Here is a 27360-nt window from a genome sequence, read left to right on the forward strand (position 1 = left end):
TATTATGTGTGGAAAATACACGTGTGGGGTTCTTAGATATTGAAATAGTTATTTGTTATACAAGGGGGCAAAGTTGTATTTTAACGCCGAGTGTGGAATTGAAAAACGAGCAAGTGAAAGGATTCTATAGTTGAACCACGAGCAAAGCGAGTGGTTCGAGAATAGAATCCTGAACTTGCGAGATTTTTAACACACGAGAAGTAAAATACATTTGCACCCGAGTGTAACACAAAACTTTTCCCCTCACTATAGCGAGGAAACTACAGCGCAAAAAATGCGTTTATCACTGTTTCCAGTAGTTTCACAGGTGATAAATCATCTTTATTACTATAAGATTCACCTACTTTTGTCAATTTTATAGCAATCAATTTGATTTTATTCAAGGTCAAATTACTTTACCCACTAGTGGATAAAATGCGTTTTTACCCGCTGGTATTAAAGGACAAAACACGTGTTTCCGAGCTAGTGAGGGGAAAACATGTTTCTATGTGTGTTCAGTTTTAAATCTATTGGTGATTCTTCGTCAGGCCTGACATGAATGTTGGAAGCGGCTACACTACGTGGATGTGTGGTTTTCTTAGGCTAAGGATATTTACCAGAATATAATTATACATTTTTGAGACCTTTCATTATATATTTCTAATCAATATTTAAAAGTAATAGAAAGGCATTATTACGGCGAATTTCACTTTTTATTTTAGGGCCGCCTCTCCGGCCTCTGGTCTTTGATAGCATAAGTGCAATTATGCTGTGCAATTTGTGCTATGCTGTGTGTGTTTACAGCCGATGCCAACTTTGACATCCGTACTAGTTGGTACCATTGATTGAGTTATCTTCTTAACTCGACCCTAAAAACCGGACAGACAGTGAACATTTTAACGGACTCTGTGTGTCTTATTGAGTGTTTAAATGGCTACTTCCTAATATAACACGACTGTAGTCATTCAAATTAAAATCAAAATGAAAAATAGCATCGAAGTCAGGCACCGGACGTTATCTCTGAGAATCGCCCTGTTAGGGCCACTTGCACCAACGAAAATGGTGGGTTAACCCGAGGGTTCATAGAAGATGTCACAATTCCTGAGGTCTGTGAAATGTCAAACTCCTCTACAAAATGCGGGAGTGTACATGCTAGACTAAGACGTTGTAGATGACGAAACGAAGTATTTCCACACGGGTGAAGGAACACATAGCAGATGTCAAGCACCGTCGGCAAAGGTCTGCAGTCTCTAAACATGTATGGATAAAGTCAATCATGCTATAAAGTTTGTCAAGCCTCTGAGTCTTGCTAAGGAGAAGCGTTATATATCCAGAATGTTGCGCGAGGCCATTGAGATCAAGAAACATCCAAACTTTAATAGAGAAGAAATGGCTTTACTTTACCATCGGCTTGGGATCCAGTAGTACATCTGATAATGGTACAAGCACGACGAAGACTGTGAGGCATTTGTATTGTATGGTGTTGAACATTTGCAGTTTGAATAAATTTAAAAGTGGAAAATGTCTGCCTTGGGTGAGACTTGAACTCACGGCATCTGGATAAATATTCCAGCGCTCTGCCAACTGAGCCACCAAGACTTCAACCAAGCCAGCGAAATTTTCCACTACTAAGGTCAATGGGACCCGTAGCGACATCTACCGTAAGAATGTTAAACTTCTTAAACGGCAACCGGAGTTCCAAGTCATATTGGAAATTCACCAGTTACGATGCGCTAACCATGCTAAATTTTAACTTCTGATTAGCAGAAACGTCTGCAATCGATGCCACTAGGCTTAGAATAAATTTAAAAGTGGAAAATGTCTGCCTTGGGTGAGACTTGAACTCACGGTATCTGGATCCGTATCCAGTTTGTTTTTGTCAATTTTGTGTAGATCAATTGTTTTTTAACATATGGTAATTTTTTTGAATATTGTATAACTAGCTTTATTAATAGTGTGTGAACCTGCCTTAAAAATCTATATTATTTATGGTCATGGTTCGTTAATATTTCTTGTATGTGGGTAGCTTTTGCACATTGTAATTTTTCCTCATTCACCCGTTGACCACGAATGCTGTAAAGTGTTCGAAACGTCGGGATGAATTGTAAATTCATTATACGCGATTTAATCCGTTTCCATAGTTTTATTTCACAGTAGGTATTAATTCCAAATCTTTGTTTACAAGCACACAGAGCCATCTTAGACTATGCACAATTGCACAATGCCGAGACCCGAGATCCTAATTAAGATAAGACTAAATTAGTGCCCATTTACCCGTGACGATTAGTTAATTATGTCAACATAATGCACTGCCCCTGTGAAATGTAATCTGCCATCTCCTTTGACTAACTAGATCATATCCTAAGATTATCTGCTTGACTAATCAAAACTGCAGATTAATTTTTATTAAGCAGAAACGTCTGCTAACGATTCTAAACATTTAGATAGATGGCGCTAGACGTCACCCCAAGACGTGTGTACAAAAGGAAAGGCATGGAAAGATTTGCGAAGTCCGGCGTGGCTTCCGTAGCTCAATTGGTAAGAGCATTGCACGGATTGCAAAAATGGTGCGGGTTCAAGTCCCGCCGGAAGCGTAAATTTTTCCATTTTTTCCTTTAATATAAAAAAACTGCAGATATAACTTATTCTCGTCCTAATATGCCAAGGACATATATTATTTAATTTTTAACCCCCGACGAAAAAACGACGGGTTGTTATAATTATAAGTTTGATGTGTCTGTCTGTCTGTGTGTGTGTAGAAGAAACAATTATTACTATATACTGAGTTCATTTGACACGCTAAGTAGATACGTTTGCTTGATCTGTGGTACATATGACATCTGTGATTAAAAGCCTGGATAAGTTATAAGTAGTTATATTTAATATTGATAACGAGAGCAAGTTAAATCGCGACGGCTTTTTAAAAGACTAGTTTGGAATATTCTTACGCCCTGAGTTACTCACAAAGGTTTTCATAACACTTGCAATATTTATAAAAATATGTAAACGATTAATATACATTTCATAACTCCCAAGTGAGAACAATTTTTCCATGACTTCCGCTCCAGCTGCGTACTATTACTGCCACTGTGGTAGTGTGATGAAAAATAATAAGGCAACATATTGTATACTAGCTTTTACCCGCGGCTTCGCCCGCGTAATAAAAGTATTATTATTCAAACGTTTACAAAAAATAAGATTTTCATTTGGATCCGTAGGTTTCTATGTAGGTACATTTGTCCGCAATTATTTCGATTAAGGTGCAGCGGGGCATTATACTTCTACATGTATCCACTGAACACGCTTACCATATATATTCCCCGTCCCCGTCCCTCCCCTATCCCTATTTCTATCCCTATCTCTATCCCTATCCCTATCCCTATCCCTATCCCTATCCATAGGGATAGCCCTATCCCTATCCCTATCCCTATCCCTATCCCTATCCCTATCCCTATCCCTATCCCTATCCCTATCCCTATCCCTATCCCTATCCCTATCCCTATCCCTATCCCTATCCCTATCCCTACCCCTACCCCTACCCCTACCCCTACCCCTACCACCCCTACCCCTACCCCTACCCCTACCCCTACCCCTACCCCTATCCCTATCCCTATCCCTATCCCTATCCCTATCCCTATCCCTATCCCTATCCCTATCCCTATCCCTATCCCTATCCCTATCCCTATCCCTATCCCTATCCCTATCCCTATCCCTATCCCTATCCCTATCCCTATTACTATACCTATCCCTATCCCTACCCTTATCCCTGTTCCGGCTCGTCCCCTCCCGTCTCGTCCCGTCCCGCCCCGCCCCGCCCCGTCCCTGTTCCTGTCCCTGTCAAATTATCATGTTAGGCGGTGAATTTTGAAAAATCCTTTCTTAGTGCTCTTCTAAGGAACTTACGTGTAATTTGAAATCTCTTGAACCAGAAGTAAACATAAAAAAGAAATCCATATGGCTATTTTCGATATTTAAACCCCATTGCACCACAACAGGGGAAAAGGTATTTCACTTCCGCCACGTCAGATTTTAAAAACGTTGTATTTATCGTGATCAGCGACCCGATAAACCATAAAAACGATACCCATATTGGTTTTTTGACATTATCACCCCTTTTCACCCTTTTAAATGCTACATTTAAAAAAAACTTGAAACACGTATTTAGTCATATGTCTTTAGCAATCCTCCTGTGAAGTTTCGCATAAAACAGTGAAACTAACATTGTTTCCCCATACAAACTTTGAACCCCCATTTGACCCCCTTAGGAGGCGAATTTTGAAAAATCCTTTCTTAGTGCTCCTTTACACTATATAAGGAACCAACGTGCCAAATTTGACATCTCTAGGACCAGCGGTTTCAGCTGTGCGTTGATATGTCCGTCAGTCTATATATATTTTTATATTTAAACCCCATTGCACCACAACAGGGGAGAAGGTATTTCACTTCCGCCTCGTTAGATTTAAAAAACGTTGTATTTATCGTGATCAGCGACCCGATAAACCATAAAAACGATACCCATATTGGTTTTTTGACTTTATTAACCCCTTTTGACCCTTTTAGGGGTAAAATTTTCAAAAATCTGAAACACGTATTAAGTCATACGTCTTAAGGAATCTTCCTGTGAAGTTTCGAATAAAATAGTCAAACTAATCTTGTTTCCCCATACAAACTTTGAACCCCCATGTGACCCCCTTAGGAGGTGAATTTTGGAAAATCCTTTCTTAGCGCTCCTCTACACTACATAAGGAACCTACGTGCCAAATTTTAAATCTCTAGGACCAGTGGTTTCGGCTGTGCTTTGATATGTCCGTCAGTCAATATATTTTTTTGATATTTAAACCCTTTTGCACCACAACAGAGGAGATGATATTTCACTTCCGCCTCATTAGATTTTTAAAACGTTGTATTTATCGTGATCAGCGACCCGATAAACCATAAAAACGATACCCATATTGATTTTTTTACTTTATCACCCCCTTTTCACCCTTTTAGGGGTTAAATTTTCAAAAAACCTGAAACACGTATTCAATCATATGTCTTAAGGAATCTTCCTGTGAAGTTTCGAATAAAATAGTCAAACTAATCTTGTTTCCCCATACAAACTTTGAACCCCCATTCGACCCCCTTAGGAGGCGAATTTTGGAAAATCCTTTCTTAGTGCTCCTCTACACTATATAAGGAACCTACGTGCCAAATTTGAAATCTCTAGGACCAGCGGTTTCGGCTGTGCGTTGATATGTCAGTCAGTCAGTCAGTCAGTCAGTCAGTCAGTCAGTCAGTCAGTCAGTCAGTCAGTCAGTCAGTCAGTCAGTCAGCTTCTTCTTTTATATATTTAGATGTATATATCTGTTACCATGTGTATACAAAATTTGGATTTAATTCTTTTAGTGGTTGTACATTTTTAAATTTTTCATTCATCGTTATATAATAAATCGCTTCTACTCATTTCCTCAAAGGTTGACTGGAAGAGATCCCATTAAAGGATAAGTTCGCCTACATTGTATATTACTGACACTGTAACTGTGTCTCTTTTGTTTCCTTTATGTACAATAAAGCTTATACATACATACATACAGACATATCCAGGCTTAAAATAGGTTTTCCAATTACTTGAACAATAATCATTTTTCTCAAACATGCAATGAAATATTGTCTTTACGTTCCTTAAAATGGGCTGGGAAGTTGCTTTTTGGGCGCAACAACTCGAGAGGACTGTAAAGGGATTTCATATTATTTTTTAGGCCTAGGCCTGCAAAGTAACTTTTTTTTTTAATTTTTACAACATTTTTTATTTCATTGTATGTTTGAGAAAAGCACTATACATGCCTCGGCGTGAAAACGGATTCCCGGCCTCGTATCCCTATCCGGCCTCGCTCGCACGCTCGCTCGGCCGTATATACCCACTTGGCCGGAAATCCTCATTTTCCCGGCCTCTGATGTAATGTACTATTACAGCGTCTCATATAAAATGTAACATCGTACAATTAATTACATTTCTCGTGAAACTTCCCTTTTATTGGTTGTATTCTCATTTGGGCCCTACGACAATAATGTTTACGATTATTATTGTTTTATTATAATAGTACCTGTGTGACGTATACGCTTTATTATGTTACGAGTAATGAATGAAAGCGACTTCCACCTATACTTTTATAAGTATACCTAGAATTTTTTCTGGCACGAACGTCAAGTTGCTTGACAAAAAAAAATATTCGGACACAATTAGTGGTTGACACTAGGGATTGACAGAGCAAGCTAAAATGGCGTCTACAGTTCTTGAAGTGAAACACGAGTATCGGGGCTAATTATGTACTGGTACCTACTTGCAGAAACAATACATTTTTGTTTTCGTTAAAAAAACATACAATATTTTTGCCATGTTTAAGAATTTTCCGTCAAAATATGAATTACAAATGAAGTAGGTAAAGGTAGTAGTGTAGTAGTAAACTCTTTATTGTACAATTAATAACAAAAAACACAGTAATTACAGTAAATAACAGTACAAAGGCGAACATATCCCTTTGAGGGATTTCTTCCAGTTAACCTTAAAAATATCGGTACAAATTATCTATCTACTTATTATGGTAGTTGCAGATAAAAGACATATTTGGTTCTGTTTATATTGTTACACAAAGCGCGATAAAATATTTGAAGTAAAAATTGTACAAAAACACATACATAATTGTTGCCACGTACAAGAAGAGTCCGTCAAAAATGTATGTAAGTTACAAATAAATTGACGACCCAGTTTATTTATTTTTCCCCTCACTAGCTCGGAAACACGTGTTTTGTCCTTTAATACCAGTGAGTAAAAACGCATTTTATCCACTAGTGGGTAAAGTAATTTGACCTTGAATAAAGTCAAATTAACTGCTTTAAAATTGATAAAAGTAGTTGAATCTAGTAATAAAGATGATTCACCACCTGTGAAACTACTGGCAGCAGTGATAAACGCAGTTTTTGCGTTGTAGTTTCCTCGCTATAGTGAGGGGAAAAGTTTTGTGTTACAATCGGGTGCAAATGTATTTTACTTCTCGTGTGTTAAAAAACTTGCAAGTTCAGGATTCTATTCTCGAACCACTCGCTTCGCTCGTGGTTCAACTATGGAATCCTTTCACTTGCTCGTTTTTCAATTCCACACTCGGCGTTAAAATACAACTTTGCCCCCTTGTATAACAAATAACTAATATTGTATTGTATTGTTTATTTTGTTATGTGTGTTGTTGGTTTTTCTATTTTATGTGTCGAACTTTATTTAGAATTATTATTTTAGGAACAATGTATACAATTATTTGAATTTAAAAAAACTGTTTGGATTATTCAGTTAATGGGATGAATTTAACGTTTGGTTTATTTACTATTTATTTATGTGTCACTGTACTAGGTATAGTAAGGGTACATTTATATTAGTCACCGTGTGTGTATAATCAGGACTATTAGTTCCTACTTGGCATTTCATGAACGTCTAGCTGGGAAGATCGCTATCGGCCTAAATAGCCCAACGTTTTTGCTGAAACATTGCAAATGGATGTCTTTTGGAGTAAGTCCAAATGAATTTGTCCCAGATGCAATTAGGAACTGTTGTATATTACCTGCTTGGTTGGCTGGCAATAGGGTTGCCATGTTTTGTTGATTTTTTCAACTTTTTCTGTATGGCAACATTGGAAACTGCTGATCGTACGGCCTTCTAATCTTGCTGGTAGGAGAAGGCAAGATGAATTGTAATAGAGGAGATTTGTGACAACGTCGATTTTTGGAAACTTATTAACCATTAGGAACCATTCAAGTCTTGGGCTAGCAAACGCGCACAGTCGTGAACTTTCTGATCGTTAATCAATTCCCAAAACTGAACGTTCACAACTCTCCTCTGTTACAACTCACCTCAGTCTCCCTTACCCTACTAACTAAGGGAAGCAGAAGACTGAGTTCGTATCCCGCGGAGGGCATATATTTTTGTTTCTATTTATGTATAATTATACTGAGCTAAGTATAGAAAATGTTACTGTGTAGGTTATATAGGTAAAATTTTTGTGGAGTAAACTAAAACCGACTCACATATAACGGGTGGGCCCTGTAACAAAAAAAAAAAAAAAAAATAAACTTTTGGTTCTAAAGTGACCAACATTGGTTCAACGACTTTTAAAAATTATAAAGTCTTATTTGTATTTAATTTCATACAAAATAAATATTAGCTTCAATATAAGTACGCCATTATTGTTGTCATTGGCGTTGTATGTCAGCCTTAACAAAATTCGCAGTACATTACCTCTTAGCAAAATCCTTCAAGGGTGATTAAAATCAAAATACAAGTTATTTTTAAAAGTCAACAGGATGTTGGTCAGTTTAAGTAAAGGCTACAGTTTATTTTTTGCTATAGGGAGCTTGACTGTAGTAAAAAGAAAATATGTTATACCACGCACGAAATATATAAATGAAGCATAAGAAAAACATGGACAGGAGTTATTTTTAAATCCAATTTTTATTGAATAAGTCAGGTAGAAATATATAAAGTAACTGCATTGACCGTGACGTCCCTCAATCCGATTTCATATAAATTCCATATAAATAAGTCGTTCAAATTCGTTTTGACAGTTCTTAAAAAGAAGCTGATTTGACTAGAAGGCAAGTAGCCTATTGTTACAGGGCTCACCCGGTATATAAGATTTGGCTCATATATCCGAATTACAAAGATCTTTGTATCTCCCAACATAGAACTTCGTAACTCCTTCTTGAATGATAAGTTGATAACAACAACGAAGTACAACGAGCAGCTCTCTATAAGAGGCAAGATATACAAAACTTCGACCGCTTTGCTTACCGTAAATATTTACTTTTGTTGGTATTTTGTTGTAACAAAATATTAATTTGTTCAAATCTTTAACGAACTATTTTTAAGCAACAAATTTCATCATCGACTAAGGGAAAGTTTTATATTCGGTCGATTAGAAGCAAGGAAACTGCTCAAAATGTATCGCAAAAAATGTCAGCCATGTTTTTGTCATAATTTTTGACAAGAGTACCTAAGCCCATTTACAATAAAAAAAAATCTTACCTAGAGGTAGAGGTTAGAACCGTCAAATACCAAATAGTTGTTAATTTATGTAGCCAACATCCGCGGTAAAATACCCTAGGGGCCTATTTTTTAGAATCAAAACCCGTGATCACGTTTGATACTATTTGTACAACTTTGTTTTCAAGATTTCATAGGTGTGCAAATTTTTTTATTAAAATATTGTTGAATTAACTTTTGATTATAATTAAATACTCTTCATATCACCCACAGACCTCGGGACTATTAGTTGCAAGCAAAATTAATTCTATATCGAAAATATTGCAAATCGAAGGTTATTTTCAAAGTCAAATACTTTTTAACATCCCCAATATTAGTAAGTATAAGGAAAACCAATAAAGCGGAGCGAGTCAACGCCGCATAATAAACAGGAGATGATCATAGCTTTCGATTTTAACCCCGATGGGTCGCAGTTTAATAATAATTATATCATGGACTGTACATTGACTTGGTGAAGTCGGATTTATCCAGTAGCGGATGAAACAAAACGTAATAAAAGTATCTGACAGCCTGAATAACTTTTCTACATATAAGTAAATCTCTAAGTTGCAGTCAGATAAATCAGTTGTTTCTTTTTAAACAGAGACACAAAATCTCAGTTCGGCTACCATTCTGTAATGGTAGCCACTTTTGAAGCTTGATTTCATCCGCTACTTTCCATGTTAACTGTCTATTCCGGATGCGATTCAAAAGAGGCACTTCTAGATTAAGAAAACCGACTCCGGAAAACTTTAACTAAAAAATAAAAGTATAGGACCTTCTTAAACGCCACTTTAAGTCCACTTGAAGTATATAACCTGACCGAGTTAAAGTGATGTCATAAAGTTTATGAGCCCCTCATCCGCATCTCACCCTCTAAATGTGTGACGCATTTAAAAGATGACCCCTGTTTCTTTGAGGAAAATACTTATGAGAATGAGTTTTGTGTTTATAAACGGCAAAATAGCCTGTCAATCATTTCCATTTATAAAATACTTACCTACATGCTTTATCATAAATATATAAAAGTACCTAATAAAGGAGTTTAACTGCGTGACAGTAGCTAACGTAACGGCTTATTTTCGTTATTTCAAACTTTATTGACATTAAATAACGTTCACAATATTTTGTGCAGAAAATTGACTGATCGATCTAGTCAGCCTAGCTTTGGAGGCGACTTCAGAAGTCATAATACTGGTGAAACTATACTGTGGCGAGACAGAAACCTTATAAGAATAAAGTGCCGAATGAACCGTGAAAATTGAATAAATTTCTATTTTTAAGGTATGGCAGCGTTTCTGAAAAGTTTTTATCTTTTCCAGAATAAAGTGCTTCATGGTTGAATAGGACTGTTTCTTGTTTGAAATGCTTATTTACCAGTTTCTGATAGTAACTTCGTCTATATAAAATACTAGCTTTTGCCCGCAACTTCGCTCGCGTTTAATTCGAAAATTCCGGAATGCTCCATACAAACTTCCACCCTCCGTTTTGGGGAAGTGGAGGGTTATAGAGACAAAAAGTAGCCTATGTCACTCTCCATCCCTTCAACTATCTCCATTTAAAAAATCACGTCAATTCGTCGCTCCGTTTTGCCGTGAAAGACGGACAAACAAACAGACACACACACTCCCCATTTATAATATTAGTATGGATGTTTTACATATAGGTACCTACCTATACACGAGTATAATTTATTATTCATAAATTCCATTTTCTTACGACCCCTTAATTGGTAAAAGTGTCACTGGGATTTGAGCAGTTTTATATGCATTTGCACTGCTTACCTGTTTTGCAAATATAGATGTTTGTTTATATAATGTATGTAGGTATTTATTTTGTTAACAAGGAAAACTTACATCTAGAGTTTCAGGAAAGTTAATGTTAGAAAAATCTATGTCCCCCACCGCGTATGTCTTCTTGTTCGCGATAAACTCAAAAACTAAAACGAATTTTCATACAGTTTTAACCTATCAGTAGTCAAATCTACATACTTTTCTATCCTCAAGATAGATATCAAAATCGAACCGATAAAACTGCATAAATGAGAACTACATTACTGTTTTGAACCCTCAGGATACCCTTTCGTATAAATAAATGATGAAGCCCTGAAAAGGATCAGAACATCGATTTTTCTTACTTTACAACTGAATATGTTAAAGAGTATCTTCACCGCAAGTTTGACAGTGACATATTGGGTAATGCCTGCATCAATAGTAGCGGATATAAAATATAAAATTAAATATAAATATTGGGGATTCCTTACACAGCAAAGCTTGTAATATAGGTGCTAATCGACGATATACATATTTAAATAGATAAATACATACTTATATACATAGAAAATATCCATGACTCAGGAACAAATATTCTCACCACACAAATAATTGCCCTTACCGGGATTCGAACCCAGGACCGCGGCTTAGTAGGCAGGGTCTCTACCGACTGAGCCAGACCGGTCGTCTAATATAACCTAACCATAAAACGAAATCATTGAAAAAACCCCCGATATAGCGGACCGGTCCTTAGGAACTCTCGCGACATATTCAGCTTTCAAACAAAGAAACCGTTAGGAAGCTACGATGCCACAGACAGACACACAAAACAGACAGACTGACACGTCAAACTTATAACACCCCGTCGTTTTTACGTCGGGGATTAAAAACTTAGCATCAAAAGTATCTGACTTCCGGAATAACTTTTCTAAATATAGATAAATCTGTATAGTTTGCGGTCAGAAATGTCAAAGTTCAAATATATTTTCTATGTAAACAGAGTGTAACAAAAATGGTGGTGATCCGTTTCAGGGCGTACTCAGTATCGTATTCTTATCAGGAAAAAGTAGAAGAAAATTTTTTTTTTGCTAAAAATTTTCACTTTTGTATGAGCCGTGCCGCGCGAATCGGTCGAATCTCCATACAAAGATAAAAAAATTTTTTGCGAAAAAAAATTTTTATCCTACTTTTTCCTGATGAGAATACGATACTGAATACGCCCTTAAACGGATCACCACCATTTTTGTTACAGCCTGTAGACCAGTAGGTATCTCATACTAATTATCTTAATCGTAGTTACTTCTGAAACATTATACGTGTTACGTTTGTGTGTTGTTACGTATAAGAGAGCAGAGATATTCTTTACTCATCATAATTGAATGTCACGCGGCCCCGGTAGGCCTAAGAAGCGCTGGTTAGACATCGTGACAGCAAGAGAATAATTCCTTACACCTAAGGATGTCGAAGACCGGGCGAAGTGGAAAAACTGAGCAGGCAAGCGGACCCTGGCACTAGGCTGATGGAAAAACGTTACGGCCCAGCCACGACATTGGTCTAAGCCATAGATTTAGAATTATTAAACTAGATTGTGGAATCACATTTTTTGCCATACTAAATTGAACCTTATCACTGAGACATAAAGGTGATCGTATCAGACTAGCGAAAACGGTCCACATGAGAGGGCATTGTTTGGGCTGGTGTCCCTCTCGCACGTGTGGCCAGTGTTAATGAGGTTACCATAGTAGTAGTATTTTTATCTGTTTATTACCTGACTTTATTACTTCTTATATTATTTTAGGGTTATATTCAAACTAGGGTTTCGATATATTTCAAAGAATTGGAAAATAATTATAATGTAATTATTGTGATGCCAATAAATCAAAGATTTGTATAATTAAAAAATATGTTCAAATGGGTATTAGTAGATTTGGTAGTAACTTTGAAAATTGACTGGTATCCCCAATGTATGACAGTGATGACGTCACTGAATAATGTTGACATTGTCAGTAAGTGCGAGAGGGACACTAGCCCAAACAATGACCTCTCATGTGGACACACTTTTTGACCTAACTACTCATTCTGGTTTAACTGTAATTCTGTGGTCTAAGCGCGACAGCGGCGAGCGGCAGCCATACGTGTGAATGAAAAGTCCCATCGCTGTGTCTCGCTCCAATGTATGGCCGCCGCTCACCGCTGTCGCGCTTAGACCAATGTCGTGGCTGAGCCGTTAGGCTGAAGAAGACGAATTTGATGTTGATTGTAATATTATCGTATTCTACATAACCTCATTATTTTCTATAATAATTCAATGTCTAGAACGTTACAAAACGTTCATATAACCCATGTCAACTTTTATAGCTTAGGTCTGAAAGAAATCTGGGACCAAAGCTGAGGTCAGGCAAATTTATTACCTTGGACTGTTTTTTGTCAGATCTTTTAGAATACTACGTGCAATTGTCATTCTGAGGTTTTTACGGATCGTAAAAACAATGATTTATTGTCGAAAATAATGACCGCAAAAGTTTGTGGATGGAGATATCATTTAGCAAGAATACCTAGCCCTGTAAATGATAATTACAGTAAACGGCCATAAATAATGCACAATATAAGTCTTTGGACAGAGACAATTAAAGTCACATAAGCAAGAAAGAGACAACGCTCTACGAAGACAAAAAACTGATGTGCATTCTTTATGGCCGTTTACTGTACATCATCATCCTCCTTGCGTTATCCCGGCATTTGCCACGGCTCATGGGAGCCTGGGGTCCGCTTTGACAACTAATCCCAAGATTTGGCGTAGGCACTAGTTTTACGAAAGCGACTGCCATCTGACCTTTCAACCCGAAGGGTAAACTAGACCTTATTGGAATTAGTCCGGTTTCCTCACGATGTTTTCCTTCACCGAAAAGCGACTGGCAAATATCAAATGACATTTCGCACATAAGTTCCGAAAAACTCATTGGTGCGAGCTGGGGTGCGAACCCGCGACCTCCGGAACGAAAGTCGCACGCACTTACCGCTAGGCTACCAGCGCTTCCGCGGCCGTTTACTGTACGTGCTGTATAAAGGTGGCGTTTGGATTTCTATTGCATTCTGCATTTCCTACTGTTAGAGCGATTTCACACTTCGTCCGATCCGAATCCGATCCGAAACCTTGAAAATATGGTCCGTAGTAGTCCATAGTTGCCGCAGAACTATTTCTACGGTTGAGCTCATATAAACCGGCAACCTTCAAATCTAGGGTGCACAAACGCTCACAAAACGCTCACGATAATATCCTTTTCGTATATATCTATCTCTATCGCTCTTGCGTATTGGCGCGACAGAGCCAGACTGCCTTTCTGCGGCGTTTCGGTGTCGTTCCGCGTCGCAGAAATACCATTCGGCTACGGCGCCAGGCATCTGAGCGAGCTCACTCTATCGTAGGCCACGTTTTTGCCTTTGGCTAGTCTGTGGCCAAAAGTAAGCTTATTTAGAAATAAAAAAAAACGTACTAAATCCGATCTCCGTCATCCGGTTTCTTTCCGTCATTTTGGAATCTCGATCCCGAACAAAATTTTTGGAAGAGTCGATTTTGATTTTGACGCCGGACTCGCGTCAACGGTTGTTATGTTGGCTAGATCGGCGGATGATATTTTTTATTATATTTTGCAACAAATCATGTATCAATCCCAAATACACGGCAAGAGTAACGTGAGTTACGATTTTATAGCATGTTCAATTTATTCACGATACAAGTTCAAGTGTTACTAGTAATCTAGCTCTAAATACGTGTAGGGAACGAAGTGCTAAATATGGTCAAACAATACGTGTACCTTGGACATGTTATATCGTTTGACAAAACACTCCAAGAAAAGGAGATCTCCAGGAGAATCCAGCTCGGTTGGGCGGCATTCAACAAACTTGCGGAAATCCTCAAACCCGCTGACATTCCACAGTGCTTGATAACTCGCCTCTTTAATCAATGTGTTCTGCCCACCATGACCTACGGTGCCGAGACAAGGACGCTCACTAAGAAGGCTGTGCATATGATACAGTAGCACAGAGAGCCATGGAGCGCGCCATGCTCGGTATTAAGATGCAAGATCGAGTAAGGAATACCGAAATCCGTCGTCACACTAAGGTGCAAGACGTAGGTTTCGTTATTACTAAACTAAAATGGAGTTGGGCGGGACATGTTGCTAGCCAGAGTGATGGCAGGTGGACCAAAATGTTAACGGAATGGTGGCCGCTAACAAATGTAAGAAGTGCCTGGCATCCGTTGGCTCGTTGGGTCGACGACATACGACTGCGGGTCACAACTGAATGAGATTAGCCCAGGACCGGGAGAAGTGGCGTACTAGAGGAGAGGCCTATGCATAGCAGTGGGCGATAAAGGGCTGATATGATGATGATGATGATGAAATAGGTGTTACTTTCCCGATATATGCATAGATCCTTTCATTTGCAGCTGTAGTTTAAATAAACAATCAATGAAGCCGTGACTCACGTTACTTTTACGTGGATTCACCCATATGCAATTTTTCCCGCAAAAACAATTTGAATATATTATTAAAGCATTATTACACAAAATGGGTACCAAATCGTTACGTAACACCCTCAAATATCAGGTAATCACGCGTTTTCGTACAGATACGAGTATTACGTTTCACATCAAGGGTTTCGTTGCGTAATATATCCCTGAGACCGATTCGGATTTTACAAATTGTCTAGAGTTTTATTGCGTTTTGATATGACCTGGAAACTGATTCTGCATCTACAATTATTGATACCTATGTGAATAATCATACTGATCTTATCACTACATAGTATAAAACAAAGTCGCTTTCTTTGTCCCTATGTCCCTATGTATGCTTAAATCTTTAAAACTACGCAACGGATTTTGATGCGGTTTTTTTTTAATAGATAGAGTGATTCTAGAGGAAGGTTTACATGTAGGTATAGTACCCGTGCGAAGCCGGGGCGGGTCGCTAGTAATTAATAAAAAAAACCGACGTGTCGGGCCACGTTCAGTGTAGGGTACCGTTAGTTTCCCGTATTTTTTTTAAAAGTGTTCAACCTATCAAGTTCGAAACAATTTTCCTAAAATTTTTTTGTGAAGATCTACTTTTGTGATATATTTTTTATTTTTTTAAACTTATGGTTCAAAAAGTTAGAAGGACGACGACACCTTTTTTAGGGTTCCGTAGTCAACTAGGAACCCTTATAGTTTCGCCATGTCTGTCTGTCCGTCCGTCCGTCCGTCCGTCCGTCCGTCCGTCCGTCCGTCCGTCCGTCCGTCCGCGGATAATCTCAGTAACCGTAAGCACTAGAAAGCTTAAAATTTGGTACCAATATGTATATCAATCACGCCGACAAAGTGCAAAAATAAAAAATGGAAAAAAACGTTTTATTAGGGTACCCCCCCTACATGTAAAGTGGGGGCTGATATTTTTTTTCATTCCAACCCCAACGTGTCATACATTGTTGGATAGGTATTTAAAAATGAATAAGGGTTTACTAAGATCGTTTTTTGATAATATTAATATTTTCGGAAATAATCGCTCCTAAAGGAAAAAAAGTGCGTCCCCCCCCCCTCTAACTTTTGAACCATATGTTTAAAAAATATGAAAAAAATTACCAAAGTAGAACTTTGTAAAGACTTTCTAGGAAAATTATTTTGAACTTGATAGGTTCAGTAGTTTTTGAGAAAAATACGAAAAACTACGGAACCCTACACTGAGCGTGGCCCGACACGCTCTTGGCCGGTTTTTTTACTTTCGGAGCGATTATTTCCGAAAATACATATAACATTATCAAAAAAATATTTTAGTAAGCCCTTATTCATTTTTAAATACCTACCCAACAATATATCACACGTTAGGGTTGAAATAAAAAAAACATCACTCCCCACTTTACGTGTAAGGGGGGGGTGTACCCTAATAAAACACTTTTTTCTACTTTTTATTTTTGCAATTTGTCGGCGTGATTTATTAAAAGCTATATTACAACAAAATCCAAATCAACTTGTATCTGAATTGGCTCTTTATGTATAGAAATTGGTTGAACATTTAGCATAAATTGACTGTTAACGTGTAATCTTCAATTTATAAACCAGTTATGATTTCTTGATTGTCTAACTCAAGGAAGGTATACGTTATTATTATTTTTGTTATGAGGAACAGGTAAACCATTTGACCGCAATCTCACCTGATGGAAAGTGCCGATGCAGTCTAGGATGAAGCATGTTTACCCAAAAAATGTCTATTCACTCTTGATTTAAAAAGATCCAAATTATAGTGGGTTGGAAATAGACATGCAGGAAGTGAGTTCCACTCCTTAGCCGTTCGCATGATAAAGCTAGATGCAAATCGTTTAGTGCGAATCATTGGCAAGGAAACGACGTAAGGGTGAAACGCAAGTCCGCGCCTAGTCCCGCGTTGACAGAAAGGTCGAGACGGGGGGATTAGATTATGTAAGTCCACACCACGTTATCCATCTAAGTATATTTATTTATCAATTTCGATATCTCTTTGTCACGATATCACGCATGAATGGCTGAACCAATTTAGTTAGGAACCTATTATTTTAGTTGTCAAGAGATAAATAAAATAAATATTATAGGACATCGCATACTCGCATACTGCATAACTGCTTGGGGAGGGGCTTGCAAAACTTCTATGCTCATGCTGGAAAGGGCCCAAAGAGCTATTATCAAGGTTTCCCTTCGAAAACCAATAAGATACCCTACCCAGCAAGTATACAAAGACCTGGAAGTCCTCAGCGTTCGGGGAATTTTTATCCTGCGTGTGGTGTCCAAGGTTCACGCAGCAGTGTTGTTGTCTCCCAACTACAACTGCATGCTACAAAAACGCACTTTCAAAGTCCCAGTCCCCCCAACTGCATCAGTTTTCGCCCAACGTCTACCTAACTTCATCCATCCATTTGTTTACAACAAAGTCAGTAATCAAATCCCCATAAAAAAACTGACCGTTAGGGAAGTTCAGAAAAAGTGACCACATGGCTCAGTTCACTTTCTTATGAAGATATGGAGAAGCTTCTAAAAGTTGACAAATAACCTTTTTCTACACTTTTCAACCCACACACAAACACACACACCGACACACATATACACAACATGTGCACACTAGATTAAAATTAAAATTAGATTATATTTTGTTAGCTGTCTTGATTAGTTTAATTTAGTTTAACTTTAATTAATTGTAGGATGCCTCGCTGCTAAGTTCTGTAAATTCGAAAATTTTGACATTAACTCATTGGAGTCTGGCTACCTACGAGACAGGCTGAGCCTAGTGTAGGAACCAGAGTAACCTGATCTGTAAATTTCCTACCTGAGGTACCTGCATTTGTTTTTGTTAAATGTACATATTCTTAGGTTAAGCACAAAACTTTGTAAATGTCTGTCTGTACCTTATAAATAAATAATTTGAAATTTGAAATTTGAAATTTAATTTGAAATTTAATCTTACACAGATTGACTGAGTCCCACGGTAAGCTCAAGAAGGTTTGTGTTGCAGGTACTCAGACGACGATATACAATATATAATATACATAGAAAACATCCATGACTCAGGAACAAATGTCTGTGCCCATCACACAAATAAATGCCCTTACCGGGATTCGAACCCGGGACCGCGGCGTTGCAGGCAGGGTCACTACACGCTAGAAGAGATGTTTTTACAAAATAAGAAAATACCTACTAGAAGCCACATAGCCGGCAAAAAAGTAGCGTATTGAAATGAAGACGGAGTCACGTTGTCACTTAACTTTTGCGGGTTATACAGTCAATCAATTGGTTGCTACCTACAAATAATTTCCGCCGGTATGTCTCTTTGTATTTTAGAGATTATTAAAAAAATTGTAGTTGTCCTGAGCATAAGTAATTCTTTGAAGAAGTTTTCGGTGTATAATTTATCAGGATTTTGTGCCATGCGAAGCCGAGGCGGATCATTTGTAAGTGAAAAAGAAAGGATATATTATACGAGTACTTTTATTTGAAGTCTGAAAAATAAAGGAACTTGCAATCCTGTTAGAATCACTGTCTAACTCGACTATCCTTACGATGCTCTTAACCTCAGAGACTGTGCAGGCCATAAATCTTTTATACGCCACACTAGTGTCGATTTCTATCTTTATGTTCCACAGTCTACAGTGCATTGTTTGCAGCGGTGAGTCGTGTATGGGTATTATTTGCCAGAGCTAGTAAATTGACAAGATAGTCTAGTAAATAAATAATTTTGTACTTGGAGATAATAAGGCCCAAACTATAATAAGGCCTACCCAAAATAATGTAGATACGGACACGGACTTTAATTGTTGATCTACTTCTAGCTCAATTTATACTCGACATTTCAGAGTTAACCATAGTTAAGCTATGACGTACCAGTATAAACAAAGGAGCTAGAAGTGGATCAACAATTAAAGTCCGTGACTGTACCTACCTACTTGCAAGTTTTGCAACATTATAGTCGTCTTGTATTAAAAGTAAAATATAAAATATAAAGTATGCTTTAGGATATCACAAACATACTGTAAAACTAGTAAAGTAACATACTGTATTCGTACGCCTGTGTATGACACCCGCTGCGCGTAACGACGTGTATTGGCCACGCTGCGCGCGGTATAAAACACATGTCCAGTGTGTATCGCTTGTAGGTAATTGGTCTTAAGCTAGTGTATGCCCCTAAAAACAAACATACTTTCAAACTATTTGCGTTAGGATATAACAAAATCTTGAAAAAAGAAAATTAAATGTCTTACCCGCCCACAGACACTGTATCTGCACGCCCGTTATAACGCATAACGACTTGTAGTGCACACGCTGCGCGTGTTATCCATATAACATGTTACGTGTAATTCTGGTAAGTTTTTTAGTTATTGAATTTTATGTTTCATACAAATATATTCACATACAGTAATAATCGTCCTACTGTATCGTCCGTCTGTACAGAACGGATCTTGATTGTAAAGACACCCGTTGCATGTAACGACTTGTAGTAGTCTGAGCGCGGTATAAAACACATGTCCAATTAGTACGTGCAATTCTTGTAATTGATCAGATTCTTGGTCATAGTATTGGTATTTTATTACAGCCTGCTTTAGTCCTTCCAACTTATACTCTTTAGAAAAACAGAAATTAAATTATGTGAATACATTACAAAATAAAAGAAAGAGTATAATTATTTTAAAAATTGTGAAATACAATTCATTTCAGTAGACACACTTTATTTCTTGTATTTACTGTGTTAAAAATATGTAATATTAAGCACCTGCTCATTTATAAAAATCCAAAAATATGTTAAAAAGCTACAATAAAATAAATTAATTTGTAGACTATGTTTTACTTAGCACCTTTTTAACAAAGTAAAACTTTTCACTGCAGCTGCACTAAAACTAAAAATAACTAGGACTCGGGACATCCCATTCAGCTTTATACTTTAAGTTCACGAAAGTATTTATTTACTAATAGCGTTGCGCAAGTTGTACGAGTCATATACTGGCTTACAAAGTTTCATAACTAAGGTTAAATTGTAGTCATTAACTGCACTGAAAAGGAAACGTTAAATGGCTTACTTTGGAAGGATAGATTAAAATAATTTCACTTGTAATTCACAAAACAGTTTTTTGTAGAAATCACGAATCACCTGACTGTCTTGTAAAACTACATAGATTTAACTTATACAGACTTAAAACGAGGTAAATGAAACATAACCTCAAAATAATTACCTACTAAAGATCCCGCGCCACCATTCTACAAAATTAAAAGCAATAAATTACTAAAACCCTTAATTATGCCTTCGCAACATAGACTACCCTTACCCGTATTTATGTAATAATTAATATATTTAGAAAAAGACGTGTGATTAATGCCGCGTCAATCACGTGCTAGCCCTGGTTACCAAAGAACTACCGACTTCATCAAATCATCACATATAAAGTGGTTGGATAAATTTGGACGGTGGCGGTGATTTCAGTTGTTTTAAGTGTCGTTTCTTATAAAATGTTCATCTTAATACTTATTTTAAAACTTTTATCATTATGGATAACTTATCATTACGGCTTTCGTTCAAAATACATGATAGGTACTTTAAATTTTTCAAAGCTTTTCCACTTGTTTATTAGCGCCATCTATCCAACACTGGCGGAACTAGCACGCGGTTGAGCCAGCGATGTTCAGAGTTTCCAAAGGCTATCCCAGACCGACGTATTCCCGTTTCACGAGGTTTCAGGGACGCTATTTATTTCTTTTCGCCTCGCTCTTGACGACTTATCTCATTGCTTTTTTTAATATTTTAGCGATGGATTATATTTCCTATAAAAGATTACCTGATTATATTTTTTCTATGATTATCACATAGGTAAGTTTTACTGACAATGCGATTGCAATGCAAACACAAAAATATCTACTAATAGGCTTAACTGTTCTTTCACAAATCAAAACAATAGTGTCGTCAAAATCAAATGTTCTTTTATAAATAATACGTTCTTTTCTATTAACAGTTCATTATAAAACTGCCCGACTCGAATATTAAGATACGTTTGACATTAACTCTAAATACGACATAACTGTATCGTATATAAGTGTATATCAGTGTCAACATTATATTTTTAATATTTTTGACACAAAGCAGCAGAGAGCTATTTGTTGACACAATTTAAAAGCCGAATCGTTCCTTAAATATGTAGGTGTTTAAGTTTAAGCAGTGTATACCGATTTTACCCAAATAATATGATTTACCAGTAGCGGATTAGTTTTTACCTTTTAATTCAATTTAGTATGATAAAAAATCGGTAAGGTTATAATCAAATTTAAGACTATAGGTAACTTAATAAAGTTTTGACACCGATCAGCCTAATCAAATTTAGTACTTCAATGCAACCTTCACTGTATACTTTTTTAGTGTTTTGGGTTCTGCCATATGATCTAGCTCCGTATTGTCTGTTATAAAAACTACACACTGTATTCTTACGGTATGAGTCTTTCCAGTAGACCACAAAAGATTCATAATATTTCTCCATAATATATATTAACTCAATGCGTAGTTTTCATAAATTCCCTTAACTGTATTATTGGTCGGATACTTATATTACTTATAGTGGAATATCAAATTGGTTCCTTTACAAATATTTTTGCCGGACGACTTCCGACTTTTATAAATTGTCACTAGGAATATTTTTCCTTGTAAGTAGTACTCTAACAGTGTGTAGTGATTGTGTGAGGCACAATGGATGGACCTGCTGAGGGAATTCTCTCCACTAGGTAAACTACATTAGGATACATAAAATACGGTATAGACGCCTCGTATTCTAATATTTGAAATGTAACATTTTACTTATTTAAGAGAAACTTCTAAAACTTGCTGAAACGAAAAACGCAACGTGCGGTTTATACCAAAGAGCATTGAATCACTACGTTTTAAGAGTCGGCACTCTCGAACAACCCTCGAACCGATTTATGCAGGCGTTTTTTCGACGGTCGTGAGGTCATGTCACTGCTACCAACACAAAGAAAAAATCGCTAGGGCTCGTCCAACCCAGTCCCTAATATTTATCGATATCGATAAATTTGCGATATTTTGCAGTATGGCGACTTAACAGTAAATTTATAGTATTTATACATATATTTAAAAAAATGTCTGGGATGGCTGTCAGAGGCGTATTTCAAGGATTTGGCGTTGGCATCCTGAGCCAGTCAGGATTACCGCCCCGTTAAGTGACGATAAAGTATGAAATTTAAGAAAAAACGCTGTTTCGCTACCCTAAAAAGAGCCTGCCGCCTTTAATACGCCCCTGTATAAAATGAATAAAACAAAAGCAAAATATACCATCACTTTTCTTTTACATGACGTAATTTTTCAACTACTTTACAGCACTTCTCAGTTGAACTAATTTTGAGGCGTTTGCAGAAAATTCCTATGATTTACTGTGCCTGACGTTCATATTTGGCACTGCCTCCTAATCAAGAGTTTTGTTATAAGCCGGTATTTGTTGCTTCAATCTTCGTGTTTCTTGCATGTTTACCAGGGAAAGTTAATATTTACTGCAAAAAGCCTTGAAAACCTTTGCCCAACATTATCTTCATACAGGAGATGGATAAATATGCCGATTCTTCGTTACCTGTTAAAATTAGCCATAATCGTATTAATAAAAGGCACGAATATCAATTGGTAAATAATATATAATCACTTTCTATTCAGAAATGTACAAGTAATAACTAAGACCCGTTCTCGCTCGAAGTCCAGTACAAAGTGAGGCGCGCCGGTGTTCTCCCTTCCACGTCAACTCGGTGGCGTGAGAACCCGTCGGCCCAGCTCTGCTTGCTCGGATGTGACGTCAGTCGACGTCAACCAGTGCTGCCATCTCTCGGCGACAACATCCGGCCCTCCTGCGTACGCATTACGTCCCCGAATGCGTTGACGTCTAATGCATATGCTGCGAACAAAGTATACCTTTAGTGTTTATCACATCATACGCGACCGATAGGTATTATCAATTTCAACGAGTGGCGTATCGCCGTGTCCCGGCTATTCCATCAGCGGCTAGCTTTTGACACCGATACGCTCACTCAATGTGTTCTCTAGAGTCTATTATTCCATCATCGGCCAATAAACTCAAGTTCTCACATTATAAGTAACTTGTATCATAAAAACATCATGTACGAAAGTATATGCACAGTTTTTCATTTTTATTAGCTTTATTGTTCCATCAGCGGCCAATCTCATGCTAATCTTCACTTCACTGTAACATATACTTATTCGTAGCATTATGCATTAGACACAACATACAATATGACAGTTAACTGATCAATGGAATATTTACTTTATCAATTTCTAAATGTTGTAAACTATATTTTATCGAATAAATGGATTTGCAAAATTAGATTCATCTTTTTATTTATTTATGAAGACTTTATTAATGATTCATACATTGCATACCTGACAACATCCGGTTTACACATCCGGGAATACTTAGTCGGCCTGTGCGTCTGTGACACGAATCCAGGGCTTCATATTCTCTGCACACGTGACACCCTCGTATCGTCTTGTGGTCCTCTCAGCGCCTCGCATGTCTGCTACTTTGTACCGGTCATGACCTAGTACCTCTACAACTTGGAACGGTCCCTTGTAAATAGGCAGTAATTTTGTGCTCTGGCCATCATTGCTTTGACTTGGTATCTTAATAACAACTAGCTCTCCTATAGCGTATACTCGGGCTTCCTTTCTTTTGGCGTCAAATAATTGTTTTTGTTTCTCTGCAGCTTTCTTAATGTTTTCATCAACTTTCTTTCTTAAGGCTGTTACATCTACTGCTTGCTCAATCTCGTCAACAAGGTTATCGGAATCAGTTTGCAATCGATAGCCAAAAAATACTTCGCTGGGGACAGCAGCGGTGGCTTTATTAATTGTGGAATTGATGCCTTGCTGTATATTGGTGACATAGGTGTCCCATTTATTGTTATCGGTATCGGCTCCTTTACTACGCAACGCTTCCAAAATTGTAAGATTGTACCGTTCAACCTGGCCGTTCGAACGCGGCATTGCTGTAGCTATAACATGTTGCCTAATCTTTCCCTCAATACAAAAATCACGAAACATTTTAGATGTAAACGCACTTCCCGCATCACATATAATCCTCTTGGGGTTTCCGAATACTTTAAAGATCTTATTTAATTCATTTATCACGCATTTACTTTTAGTGTTTTGCACCGGGGCTATAAAAACGAACTTTGTAAATGAATCAACAATGACTAACAAGTAGGTATTCCTTTTTGTGGTTTTCACGAAGGGTCCCAAGTGGTCTATATGTAAGGTGTGGAACGGCCTAGCATATTTAGGTATAGGAAACAATTTACCAGCTTTTCTTCCATGAACACTTTTACTGTAAATGCAGTTAACACAGTTATTTACATACTTTGTTACAATCTTTTTCATGTGAGAAAACCAATATTTACTTTTTATGCGTTCAATCGTCTTGTCTACAGCAAAATGCCCTATATCGTCGTGGTTAGCCCTTATCACCTGCCATATGCATTGTTTAGGTACTAACCATCTCCTACCATATTCAGTTCTACGGTAAACTTTATTTCCCAGCAATTCGTAGTTGTTAAAAATTTGTTTATGCGACTCGGCCTCGCCTGACGCTAAGATATCCTTAATTGAGCATATACACGGATCTTGCAATTGTACTGACAATAGCCAATCAGACTCTAAAACATTTATGGCCATCACACTTTCATTAACAGGGGCCGCGGAATTACCAACTGGATTTCTGCTTAGCGCGTCCACGTGTTGCATTTGCGTTCCAGGTCTATGTATAATTTCAAAATTGAACTCTTGTGTTTGTAGTACCCACCTACCTATTCGCGAATTAATTTCTTGCTTCATAATAGTATACCGCACCGCATTGCAATCAGTTACGATTTTAAATTCGTTTCCCAACAAATAATGCCTAAACTTCTTCAAACTCACGACAATGGCCAAAAACTCGAGTTCAAACGAATGGTATTTTTTTTCTTCGACTGTTGTCTGTCGACTATAGAAATAAATCGGTTTTTCACCATCTTTTGTAACTTGTACCACTATACACCCGATTCCATCACGAGACGCGTCAGTGTATAAAATTATCGATAATTTGGGGTCAAATATAGTAAGCAGCGCGTTTGTTAATAACTCATGTTTTAATGCGTTTACAGCTTTATTTTGCTCTTCACCCCATTCCCAGGCTACGCCTTTTTTTAACAGTTTTGTCAAAGGACTACACAAAACTGCACAGTTTTTGACAAATTTTCGAAAAAAATTTACTAGACCAAGAAATTGCCTAACTTGATGGACATTTTCAGGTATTGGGTAATCTTTGATTGCTGACAGTTTTTTCGTGCCCGGTCGGACGCCCTCGCCCGATATATCATATCCGAGAAAGTTAATTTTGTTTTGAAAAAAATTGCATTTTTCTAAATTAATTGTTAGACCATTTTCTTGTAAAAGACTCAAAACTGACTCTAGACATTGTATGTTTTCATCTAGTGTCTCTGTCGCTATTAATAAATCGTCCATGAAACATATAACTCGTCCAAATCTAAGTTTACCCAGTACCGTGTCCATCAATCTCTGAAAAACCGCCGGTCCGTTACAATTTCCGAACGACATCCGTAAAAATTCATACTTTGAATCACATGTAATGAACGCAAATTTGGGGATAGCCTCATCTTTAATTTTAATTTGATAATATCCAGACTTTAGATCTAATGATGTAAAATATTTACATCCGCGCATTCTATCTATCAAATCTTCAACAATCGGCATCGGGTATTTTTCCTTTACAGTTATTTTATTTAATTGTCTATAGTCGACACACAATCGCTTCTGGCCATTGGGTTTGTCAACTAATAACACCGGGCTCGCGTACGGTGAGTTACTCTCACGTATTATATTGTTTTTCAATAAATCGTCAACTATTTCGCGTGTAACTTTCTTTTCCGATTCCGACATACGATATGGTCGCTGACATACAGGTTTGTTCGTAGTAACTTCAATGTCGAGCTCCACGCATGATGTTTCCCCCAAATTGGATAAGTCATTTGCTACGCATTTCGGATATTTTGTAAAAAGTTTATTTAGAATTTGTACATGTTCTGCATTATCGGCATTGAACATTGATGTTTCAATCAAACAAATCTGTTCTTTTGTAATTGGTTGAAACATCAATGTGTTGCCCACTCTGGTATACATAATATTTTCATTTTCGGTAAAATTTCTACCTATTAAAGTGTCACATCCAGATAACTCGTTTATGACATAAAAATCCACCTCTAAATGAACTTTATCCAATTTGAGCGTCACTGATACTACTTCCGTAACCTCACTACATATCTCTTTTTTGTATCCCGTGAGCGTAACCGGCACGTCTAACTTTCGCGGTACTAACTTCAACTTTGCAACCAGATCCGATTCCATTAATGAGCACGCGCTGCCCATATCAATAAAAGCTTGATGTTTACAATCATTTAGATACACAGCTTTATAAAATTTTTCTTTCGTATTAGACGTACTAATAAACTTCACTTCAGCCGACTTCTCGGTCTTTGTTTTCGGTTTGGATCTACACACCGCCTCTAAATGTCCCGGTTTTTGACAAAAGTTACATTTAATGGAGTCTTTTTGATTACAATCAATCTTTTTGTGCCCCACTTCACCGCAAGAAAAACAAGTAATTCTTGTCTGCGAATGGTCGATACTAACAGAGCCCTGATTATTGGTTTGTTCTATTTTTCTAAAAACCGACCCACCATTGTTAGACCGAGAAGTTTGCTGTTTATGTGTCACATTCATTGTATTATTTTTATTTAACAATTTCGCTTCTACCGTCGAATATGTTTTTCCATGTAAAAATGAAGCTAATTCCTCACAATATTGGAAATTGCCCGCCTCTGCCGCTGTACAAATATTTTTATCGCCTATTGTCCCTACTATAATCGAAACCACATCCTTCTCTTTAAACGCAAGTCGCAGCCGATCAATCTTACTTTTTTGCTGGAAGTAGAACTCATACAACGATTGCCCT

The 27360-nt window shown here is 37.3% G+C and overlaps 1 protein-coding gene across 1 annotated transcript; it reads right to left on the reverse strand.

The window, feature by feature from the left end:
* Window positions 1-23768: 23768 nt before the first annotated feature.
* Window positions 23769-24338, reverse strand: LOC125236727. The gene has a single exon (XM_048143646.1). It carries the CDS (start codon window positions 24336-24338, stop codon window positions 23769-23771), a length of 570 nt encoding a protein of 189 aa, XP_047999603.1.
* Between the last annotated feature and the right edge of the window lie 3022 nt (window positions 24339-27360).

This window comes from Leguminivora glycinivorella, chromosome 19 (assembly GCF_023078275.1).
Source record: "Leguminivora glycinivorella isolate SPB_JAAS2020 chromosome 19, LegGlyc_1.1, whole genome shotgun sequence".
NCBI classification, from domain to species: Eukaryota; Metazoa; Arthropoda; class Insecta; order Lepidoptera; family Tortricidae; genus Leguminivora; species Leguminivora glycinivorella.

What these genes read in the sequence shown, in the direction of transcription:
- LOC125236727 (XM_048143646.1), bottom strand. Translation starts at nt 24,338, where the DNA reads ATGCCGCGTTCGAACGGCCAGGTTGAACGGTACAATCTTACAATTTTG.